The following is an 11,290-nucleotide window of genomic DNA, read 5'->3' as shown; positions in this document are numbered from 1 at the left end:
TATCTCCCTAGAAACCTCTCCCTGACTCATTCAAGCCAGGCTAGGTGACAGCTTCCTGGGCTCCCATGGATCCCTGCTACATACCTCACCTACTTATTGCACTGTATTGACAAGACATACTCCCTCCTCTCAATAACTGGGCAGCAAATGTTTCAGTCAGGGCTTTTCTGTCTTGTATCTCTAGCACTATAGTTGAATCATCAACAGTAAGTATTTAGTGGATGAGGTTGAGGAAAATGTGTACTGAAGTTGTTCAAGCAGAGATAGGTCAGAGGTTCTCAGCACTGGTTGCATGTAGGAAACATCTGTAGACCTTTTAAAAATCCAGATGCCAATGACCGACACCAGTTCATTCAAATTGTAAGTTCTGGGAAGGAGGCCCAGGCATTTAGACACCTAAAACTCATATGATAATGTGCAGGTGAGGCTGGCAACCAGTTGGTTAGATGATCACTGGACAAGGATTTTGAGAATGGTATGCTAGAGAAAAATGGAACTCTTGATCAAATTCTGTGAGATGATTGCTGGAATTACATTTATTATTGGCTGATTTCTTCAAAATGTTCCCCCTACATTATAAAGGTTGGCTTGTTTTGTTTTGTATGCAGGTAACTTAGTTGGCTGGCTAGGAACCAAACTGTGGGTCACTCCAGGGAATTAATGTTCTTGAAAGAGCACTCACCCCAAACGCACATGTATTTGTTTAAAATAATATAAGAAAACAGTAGTGAAGGGAGGAAAAAGAGGAGTGGTTTTAGATGCTTTGTATATTCATGTCATGATATTAGAGCAATAAATCTCTAAATGCTTCTGGTTTTCTTGAAATGCCATATTTGTCATCTTAAAACTTATTCTCGTCTTTTTCTTGTTTGTGATGACGATGATTATGATGGGCAGTGGGTTTTCTTTCTTTTACAATATCTGTGTCTACTGTGATGGAGGGGCAGTGCCACTGGTTGATTTTAGAAGTTTTAAAATTACCAGGACTTGGAATAAATTCTACACAGAATAAGAAAGACCAGTTTAGGATACTAGTATTTGTGGGAGGACTAAATTACTCTAGTTTCTAACTTTCCAATAATAATACTTTCTAAGAAAAGAAGTAAGTTTTGAAGATCAACATAAAATAGGAAAAAAGGGAAGGAACTTCTTTCAAAATGATCATCTAAGCTTTAGGAAAAAAATACCCTAGAGTCTTGCAATCTCAAAACTAATATTCAAACTCTCAATCTCTTTGCTTAAAAAAGTTTAATAAGCTGTAAAATAAATACACTTTCATTAAATATTAAATAAATTATTTACAACTTGAAAAAATACTTTTTATCTCCATGCATCTTTATGTACAGAAATAAGACTTAGCATAAAAAGCAACAATTGAAAGTTTAAAACCATCAGAACAAAAAGGTTCTGTTTTCTTATGATCCACCGAAAAGAGGAACCAACTCATCACTCAAGGTTGTGACCCGGCAATGACTCTGCTCCGATACCCTGGTCAAAAATAAAATAAGACTATTAGAGATATAAAGCCCAATTTCAGTATAGCTTTAGCAAAATATTTTTTAAAATCAGGAATCAGAATTTCTGTCCATCTAGAATGTCTTCTGAAAAATGCTAAAAGCTTTTCAGAGATGAACTGCCAGTTCAACTTCATACCTGCTTTGGTTATATGCCTACTTAGGTGGAGGACTGCATAAGCTGAAGCCTGTTTCATCAAATTCCACCTCATAAAAAGCAACAACACTCATGGGAAGTAGTTTTCCTAACCAAATCTATGCAGTGGACATAGTTAAAAAGACAGATTAAATGGCTCAGTGTATTTGTGATATACAGTTAATTTAGGATAATCAGTGCCAAGAGCATAAATGATAGAAGCTACCAGCTAATAGCAGCCACTATGTGCCAGCACAGCATATTCCTTTTCCAAAAGTCCTGTCAGATCTACTTTGAAAAATCTCAGCTGCACTACATAACCAAAAATCTACCTTTATTCATGTTGGTGGTCTTAGCTTCAGCACATTAAGCCAATAGTATAATAAATTTTGATGCAGTAAGTACTGAGTACATCATTGCATTGATAATTATCCACTTTATGAGTTATTGAGCTAATTCTGTAATAGGCTCCTAACATAATGCTTGCATTTAACCAATGCTAGCCAGTGTTTCTCTAAGCATCTGCAGTGCTTCCAAACCCCAAACCCATAAAAAAAACTTAGGGTTTGGCCTAGAAATGTGCATATTTAACCAGCATCTCAAGTAATTCTTAAACCCACTGATGGTAGAGAATCAATGACTTAAGGATGTGACATCTTTCCTGAATGTTTAAGGAAATGGAGTTCCTTCTTCTGGCCAACTTTAAATGTGTCCTTGATCTCCTAGTCTCCTTTTCCTCTGGAAGTTTGCTTCGTTGGCTGTCAGCTTTGGTTATTAATAAAATATTCTGCTCCATAGCTCCTTACTTTTCCCTACAACATGCTCAGCTCTGCCTCTTTACAAAAAAAATAAAAATAAGAACTACAATATATCCCTTCACCAAACTATCTCTAAATTTGTACTTCCTTCTCCCTTCCTACCTCCTTTCTTTTTTTGGGGGGGGGGGGGCGCAGAGGTTGAGAGAGAATCCTAAGCAGGCTCCATACCCAGCACAGAGCCCAACATGGAGCAGAATCTTATACCCCTGAGATCATGACCTGAGCAGAAATCAAGAGTTGGACACTTAACCGAGTCACCCAGGGGCCCCTCTACTTCCTTTCTTTAAAAGGATGATCAAGCTGCTCTCTCCACTTCCTCACATTTGTAATCATGCACCCTGACTTGGCTCTCCACCATGAGAGCTCAACCTTCGTTCCAACCTTCTCTCCTCAACACCCATTTGAACTAGGCCATTTTTCACAAGTTTCTAAAGTGACGCAGTTCATCCTACACTTTTAATCTTCCTCCTTCTTCAAAATTGCTTATCCCAATCTTGTCAGTCCTTGGAGGCTCACTTCCAGTGCCACCCTATACATGATATCCTTTCCTGCTCCCTACACACATTCCACAGCACTTCCTCTCCTTCACTGGAAACTCCTCATATTCCTTTCATATGACACATATTTTACTTGCCCTAGCATTCTGGCTCCTTTTACTACTTCTTATCTACTAAACGCTAACTTCTTTGAGAAGAGGATCTGTGTCTGCCTCATCTTTACATCCCTTATAATATTGACCAAGGACATAGTCTTTTCTCACTATTGAACTGCATCTCATGCTCAAAGAATAAGACTTTCACATAGCCAATGTTCATAGTGTATCCATAATTAAGAACAATTTCTTCACTCAAGATAACAGATGCTATATTTTTCAAAATTATAGGATAGCATCTAAAGTTACCTTTTAAAACTCAAACCTGTAACATTATCTTCAGTTATGCTATGGCATGCGCATTTCCATTTTCTTGTCGAAGTTTCTTTCGTTCTTCAGCTTCTCCTTCATATTCCCTGAAGTATCGTTTTCGAAGCCTTCAGAGAACAAGATACTCTATGGTCATCAAAGTTCATCTATATATTGATTGGGGTTTTCATGAGTACAGGGAATTCCTTTTTTGTGAGTCCTTATAGAACATTACACTGTATTCTATACCAAGCCAAAACTTAAACCCAGCTATAAATATTACCACCATTCTTTTTAAGGGGATGTTCATGGTGACTTTATATAAATACATTCCCAAAGTACTGAGGTTTAAATGGACATCCCTTGAGACACAAACTTTCAGAAGGCATGGAACACATTCATATATGGGAGTTTTTTTATAGTTGACACACAACATTACATTAGTCTCAGGTGTATAACATAGGGATTCAACAAGTCTATACATTACGCTACAGTCAGCACAAGAGTAGCTACCATCTGTCACCACACAACAGTTACAATACCATTACTATATTCCCTATGCTGTACTTTTTATTCCCATGACTTATTCATTCCTTAACTAGAAACCTGTATCTCCCACTCCCCTTCACCCACTTTGCCCATCCTCCTACCCTCTCCCCTCTGACAGCCATCATTTTATTCTCTGTATTTATGGGTCTGTTTATGCTTTTTGTTTGTTTATTCATTTGTTTTATTTTTCAGATTCCACATATAAATGAAATCATACAGTTTGTGACTTTCTTTGATTTATTTCACTTAGCATAATGCCCTCTAGGTCCATTCATGTTGTTGCAAATGGCAAGACCTCATTCTTCTTTTCCTCAACACTTAGCACAGGTGCCAGTACAGTTGGAGGAAGAAGAAGATGGTATAGTTTTACCACAGAAAGACTTTACAGTTGTACAAACTAATTTAAATGATCAGAATTTTTTCACACCTGCTTACATCAGAAGTTGGATTTTATTTCTACATAATAAATACTTACTTTTAGTTTTATTCATTGTTACTTTCTCACAAAACTCAATCATTTAAAAACGCCTTGGTGTTATACAGGAAATTCTATTTTTAATAGGTCTTTATTCCATCCACTAAATATTACTCCTAAAATCCTAAGAATTTTGTCATGTTTGGGGAAAAAATTCAATTATAGAAAAAAAAAAAAAGCAAAATGTGGATTAGGCCACTCTTTGCTCTATGTGTCAAACACAAGAATATGGCAGAAAAGGAGGAAGGTCACCGCACAGGTTTAAGAGTGCCACCTGACAAAGTTTTTCCATGATTTTCTAAAGGATTAAATTTTTCACCATGAATGATCACAAGTTTGAATAATTATTTCAAAACACTGGCTATTTTTTTTCCTTCTATCCTTCTATGACAAACAATTATCATTTATTTGTCTTAGGGTATTTTTCCTAAACATATTTGCATATCTGGCTTGAGGTATTAGCAGATCAAAATAATTTCTAGGGTGTGCAAAACAAATTTAGAGCACACATCAAACTCTATGTGCATCATAAAACAGTTTTTTAAATGTGTCTTTTTATCATTATCTGATCTGCATTTAAAATAATAGTAAACAATGGCAGAAGATAACCCCTTGTTTCCTGAATGGCAGGAGTGGTAGATCATGCACACAGTCCAGTTGTTAAAGTAATTTACCAAGACCTAAAATTAGAATAATGAGTCTATTGCTTTTCCCAAGCTCTAGTAGCACATGAGTCATTATAGAGCCACTCACACCCTTCCCCAACTTCCTTAATTCGCTGACTTCTGTTTGACAGACAATGCCATTTTGACATAACCACCAGTGCCTACCAGGAACAGTCTACTTCTAACATTCATTGGTCATGAAGTGAAGTGTGTGATCTGGTATTGTGAGCACAGGCAGTTACTGCAGGAGTAGAACAGTAATAGAATTGTCCCTGCTTCCTACACAATGCCATATGGAGGAATTTTTTTTTTTTTTTTTTTTTTTTTTGTAATTGAATTTCCATCTTACCTTTGACAATTCATAGAGGCAGAGGATATATCATTTCTTGGCTCCTGGCTTGGAGCTCTTTGTGGTTTTTAGTGTCAAAGCACAATCTCTGACAATCTACTATGAACCAGGTCCTAATTAGCTTCAAGAGGCTTCTGTAAGCTTAAAGAGATTCATAGTAGACACCAACACTCTGGCATTTGGAGGTAGCCATGAGGGGAGGTATGACATGAAACAAAACCATCAATTTTTAAGTTCAAAAAATTTCTAGGGTATTTGAAAAACAGCCTTACGTATTAAGTTTCTGTGGCGGCCAAAGTAACATAAATTTTGACTAATTTCTGTGATCCTTGTCAGTGAAGTATAAAGATATGACCAAAGATACATGCCACCAATAGAATAATTAATCTAAAATACGATATAGTACACTGTGATAGAAACACTGAAAAAAATCAACCTGGCATTATTTTAGTAGGAATGTTCAAGTTATGCCAAACTTACTGGATTGTAATAACAACAGCAATAGCCGTGAAACTCACTGCAGACACAAAGGCAGCTATGGCTGCTAAAGCAATTTTTGATAAATCACTGTCCACCATGCTGTGAGTCTTCATGGACTTTTCCCCACATCGTTCACCAAAATAATCCTGATGACATCTGTAAACAACCCACATTCAAAAATTATAATAATAACTGTAAATATTCCACATATTTTAGGTTTACTCTCCAGGTCATCAATATTTAATTGTACCACTCAAAAAAAAAAAAAAAAAAAACCAAAAACCCAAAAAGTCATGCCATCTATTTATATTTCAAAATCATGAGGCAGAATGCATTCAAGCCAAAGATCTATTAGTATAAGAACAAGTTGAGATTAGTTTGGGTGTAATATTCCAAGAAGACACACCTTTTCATTCTTTGTGCTCCTTTTATGACCAACTGATGAGTTCAGTGACTTGTTATGCAGCTAATTCCACTGTCATTTAGTGTGCTAGTGGCATTTGGGGGGAAGGAGGATAGTACCTTTCGGTCCTTTTTTTTTTTTAAAAAAAAAAAAAGGTTTTGTCTGGGAAACAAACTAGGAGTGGTGGAAGGGGAGGAGGGCGGGGGTGGGGGTGACTGGGTGACGGGCACTGAGGGGGGCACTTGATGGGATGAGCACTGGGTGTTATTCTGTATGTTGGTAAATTGAAAACCAATAAAAAATAAATTTATTATAAAAAAAGGTTTTGTAAGATATATATTGTAAAATGATGATTTATACCAGGGGTCAGCAAACCATTGCCCATGAGAATTCTGGCCATTTGCCCCTTTTTTTTTTTTTTTTTTTTTTACAGTGTGCAAGCCAAGAATGGTTTTTATTTTTAAGTGGTTATATTTTAGTTGGTTCTGTAAGTATATAGTTAATCTTGACCAAAGAAGCCTAAATTATTTCCCAGCTGGTCTCTTAAGAAAAAGATTACAGGTCCTTGGTTTATATGTGGGGGAAAATGAGTGTCTTTTTGCATCTAGGAGTTTCAGAGATGGTGTTATACAGATTTCTATATAATTTAGGAAAACTTACTGGCATGTTACAGCTTCCAGATGCTCTATATATTTGCATTCTCCATGAATACAGAAATTTTGGAATTCTGCATCACAGGGATTCTTCTTCTTCCTGTTTCTTCTATTTTTTCCACTTTTTCCACCTTTTTTCTTTCTTTTGGGTTTATCTGAAGTCTTTTCACTTTCTGTTTTGTTTTTCATGGGCTTAACTACCTGTTCAACTAAAAAATAAACAAATAAGATTTATTGACAAAAGTCTCTCTTCATCTTGAGTATCATTTTGAAGACACGAGAGAAAGAAGTCCTAGCAGTGAAAGCTCATGGGGATGATGACCATATTTTTCCCATTATTTAATACAATTCATATACAATAATTGGTTAAAGAAAATATCTGTATGGTGTGGCACTTCAAAATCTGAACCTTCTTGTTATTTTATTAACTTAGAAACACATTTTGAATTTATTTGTACTGGTATTATCATCGATAATAGTATTTACCTGCCTAAAAAAATCCATGAAATATCTCACACTTTTTGAATTTCTTATACATGCCATGTTCTTGGTAATGAGTCTTAATTTGATTAAACCCAGATCACAGTTGAATGTATTGTTATCCAGATGATAGGGAGGAGGACACTAGAGTTGAATGAAGACAAGTAACATGTTCGAGGGCACGCAAGTAGAAAATGACAGTGCTAGGGTGTCAAAGCCTTTCGTTCTCTCATTATCCTACATTTTCCCCTGGATAGGTTAATGCTACTGATTAAAATGGAACTTTAGTACATTTGTCGATTTTATTTACTCATCTCGGTTTTGTGCTCACTACCATAATTGGGAATTACTGTGTATTACTTGAGAGTGGAAAAAACTGAGAGTTACACATCAGAATTAATCAATTTTCTCCAACTCCCAAATGACAATAGTTATGATTAATTCCCCGAGACTCATTTCTGGGTCAATCTGTTTGAAAAATAGGAATCCAGAAACTTGATGCTTCAGAGATTCACTCATCTTCACTCTAGATCTACAGAAACATTTTTTCAATGTTATAGCTATGCAGGGTATAGTATACCCACATGCTAAACATAGGAAGGAGGAGTTTTCATGTTGGAGCTGTGTGTTTTGTTATACTAATACCTGAGTAGGCTTATCTAAGCAGATATTTAGCAAACAGCCCAGTGCAAAGAGGAAAATACTATAATGTCATAATACCATTAGTCATAATGGTCCTGAATAATGGTCCATTAAATAGAAAACATTAGAAACACAGGGAAGGGTATCAAAGATAGAACCCTGTGATTAAGGAAGCAACAAATAAATATTATGAGTATTTTAGCAAGTTATTATAACATTAATAGCCAAATTAGAAGCAATGTTTAACCAGTTATACAGTTTCTATATTGAAACTTTGATGATAAGTACTGCAAGTTAGAATGAATCCTCTAACAGAAACAGTTTAAGGGAATATTACTGGATATTATCAGGCATATTACAAATTGTACTGAAGCACTGCAGCACACATCAACCCCCTGGGCTCAACAGCCTTTCAAAGTAGTTCAACCACCAGCTTCACTCTTTCACAATGCACTAGTCCGTTTCACCACTACCAACTTATTTGGCCTTTTGAAATGTTAACAACTTGAAACCCCTTTAAGAGAACAGTTTCTAATCTTATCTCCAAAAATAAGAAGCGTAAACGGACCCCCTTCCCCACCTTACCTACATAAAAGCACAAGTTACTAAGCAAAGAGTAAAGTGGAGTGAGTGCTCCCTGAAGTTTTTCCCACCTGCCGCTTAACCCAGTCCCCGTCCCTGTGGATCACCTGCTGTATTCACCAGGTCTGGGAGCTGGACAGAGTGGGAGGAATCAGGGATATTCAAGTCAAGAGAGAAGGGGCATTATGTCCTGCCTCCACAGTGGATGTTCCTCAGATATTTAGAGCAGATTTAATGATGACCTCATCTGCCCTAAAACTCCAAAGTAATATGAGGGTAATGAACAATACTTACTTCTGACCTTGGTACTCTTCATTTTAAGCAAATTTAGGCTTTTTTGTAAAGATCAGATAATAGCAAAAGAGAACAAAATTTGGGGTCACTCTTATTTAACACACGGAATTTGGGTTTAAATCGTGATTTTAGCAATTTGAAATCCATGCATATGGATCCATGCATATGGTCTTTCTTTAATATTTCCAGAAGGTTATATCATTATTGTTGCTGCTGTTGTTATTACTCTTCTTAGAATCACCAGTTTCTGGTACTTGCTAAAGTCCAATTGCTTCTTCCCACTACTTTCTGTTCTCTTATTTGCGTTAAAATGCAGGTATTTAGGGAAACGTGGCAGTGGGGAGTGGATCCAAGAGCTGAGGACTGGTTGATGCCCACACCTGTCTCTCAGCACCGGGGCCATGCCGTCCCGTGGGAAAGAGCACAGGCTGTGGAATCAAACACTGGAATTCTCACTCTGACTCAACTGCATTCTGGCTGTGAAACCTGGGGCAAAACAATCTTGAGCTTCGGTTATCGCATCTTAGAATGATAACAATCCCTACCTGTGAAGGAGACTTAATAGGCATGAAACATTTGTTAGAGCTCTGGACATATCAGATGTGCCTACACAAAGCTCTTTCCACCTCAGCTGATAGCTTACCCACGGGGAATGCGTCGGACCCACACACAAGAAAACCACCCGAAGATTCGGGGTTCCAAGCCGCTTTGCTCACGCCAACACACCCCGTGTAGGCTACGCTGCTGCTTTATCCTCCACTCACCTCTGACGGAATCATCTACGATATAGCCAGGTATTTGCGGTTCGTTGTCATACTCTTCGGCATAGTCATAGTCGATCCCCGAGGACAGTTCCCTACTGGAAGGCGTCCCGCTCACAGGGGAAATCTCACTTCCTGACGACATCCCACCTCGCGGGGTGACCTGCAATCCATCGGCGCTGTGGTCCCCGGATAATGGTCCCCCTTTCCCAGAGCCGGTGCCGTTGACGTCCAATCCAGCAGCATAATAGGCTGTGGGAGCAAGAACAACGGAAGGAAAGGTGAAGCAGGGCGCCTTTCTCACCAGGCAGCTGTGTTCAGGAGAAGTGTTTACCTTCTGACACCAAAGCAGCTATTGCACATGGGCTATTGTCTGGGATTGAGTCACTTACGAAAGCATCTTCACATTTCGCCAACGAGCGAACTCAGCTGTTTACTGAGCTCCTTTCATCAAGGTCTTCTTTTCCACAGTCTACACTACGTTTCACACCAAATAACCCAGCAAACTAGGCACGTTCATCTAATTACTTAACGGACGGCGTCTGTACATTCCCATCGCGCCACATGCCGGATGCACTTGTTTGCTTGAATGCCCCGTTGGGATGGACGGGTTCTAGATAGAGGCACCGGGCCTTCTTAACACGCGATCACATTGTTTAAAAAGATTACATGCATGACTGTAAAACAGTAGACATGATATTTGACGATAATGACTCTTACTGTCATTGTTTCCTTATCCTGGGAAGACACCGGGGACCAGGTGAGATTTGGGGCTTTGAGTCTCAGACTCCTGCTTTATCTTGTAGGTGTCCCTAAAACAGAGTGGGGTGGGGGTGGGTGGGGGGCGCTTCCGTCCAGGGAGGTAAAGGTAACATCACTGGACAGAGGAGACGGAGGATTTGGGCAGGAGGCACCGCTCCGGGTTCCGGGTCCGGGACTTGACTACCCTAAGATGCGCGCACGTCGCTTCACCTGTGCCGACTCGGCTCCTGGTTCCTTTATCGTAAAAGTCCAGGATTTGGATGGACCGCGGCATCTCCGAGGTCTCCTGCGGCGGGACAGGGGCCCTCCGGCGCCCTCTTGCCGGCCTGGCAGGTCGCGGACGCCCGCCCGCCTCGGCCTCCTCCCGGGGAGCAAGCCGAGGGGGTCGAGGGAGCCCCGCGCTCCTCACCTGAGCCGAGGAGCAGGAGCGGCAGCACCACGGGCGCCGGCGGCAGCAGCGGAGCCCGCATGGGTCCCTCGGCGGGGCGGCGCGGCCTCGGGGCACCTGGGCCCGGAGCTGCAGCTGGAAGAGGCGGAGGAAGCGCCGGGGACCGGGTCGCGGCCAGCGGGGCGCACGGCGCGCTCGGGGGGAGGCGCCGGGGCCGCCGCGGGTCTCTCGCTCGGACGCGGGCGGCTGCGCAAGGTGCGCGAACAGTCCCGGGGCGCAGCGCGCACCTGCCGCTTTATAGGCCGGGCGGGGCCCAGGCGATGCCCGTGACGTCACCCCCCCCCCCCGCGAGGCCACCGCCCCGGGCCGGGAGCCCCGGGAGGCGATGGAGACGCGCCCGCCCCGGGTCCGGGTGGGAGCGGCCTCGAGCGCTGGGAC

At 40.5% G+C, this 11,290-nt stretch overlaps 1 protein-coding gene across 1 annotated transcript; it reads right to left on the bottom strand.

Moving 5' to 3' along the window:
* Nucleotides 1–1,305: 1,305 nt before the first annotated feature.
* On the bottom strand, nucleotides 1,306–11,079 carry AREG (amphiregulin). The gene is made up of 6 exons (XM_035721398.2): nucleotides 10,874–11,079; nucleotides 9,706–9,954; nucleotides 6,951–7,152; nucleotides 5,888–6,043; nucleotides 3,370–3,497; nucleotides 1,306–1,488 (listed from the first exon to the last, which is right to left on the bottom strand). The coding sequence occupies exons 1-5, from the start codon at nucleotides 10,932–10,934 to the stop codon at nucleotides 3,404–3,406; spliced, it is 762 nt and encodes a 253-aa protein (XP_035577291.1). The 5' UTR covers nucleotides 10,935–11,079; the 3' UTR covers nucleotides 1,306–1,488; nucleotides 3,370–3,403.
* Nucleotides 11,080–11,290: the final 211 nt, after the last annotated feature.

Source organism: Canis lupus, chromosome 13 (genome assembly GCF_003254725.2).
Source record: "Canis lupus dingo isolate Sandy chromosome 13, ASM325472v2, whole genome shotgun sequence".
Taxonomy (NCBI): Eukaryota; Metazoa; Chordata; class Mammalia; order Carnivora; family Canidae; genus Canis; species Canis lupus.
This window is presented reverse-complemented; position numbering and strand designations above follow the sequence as displayed.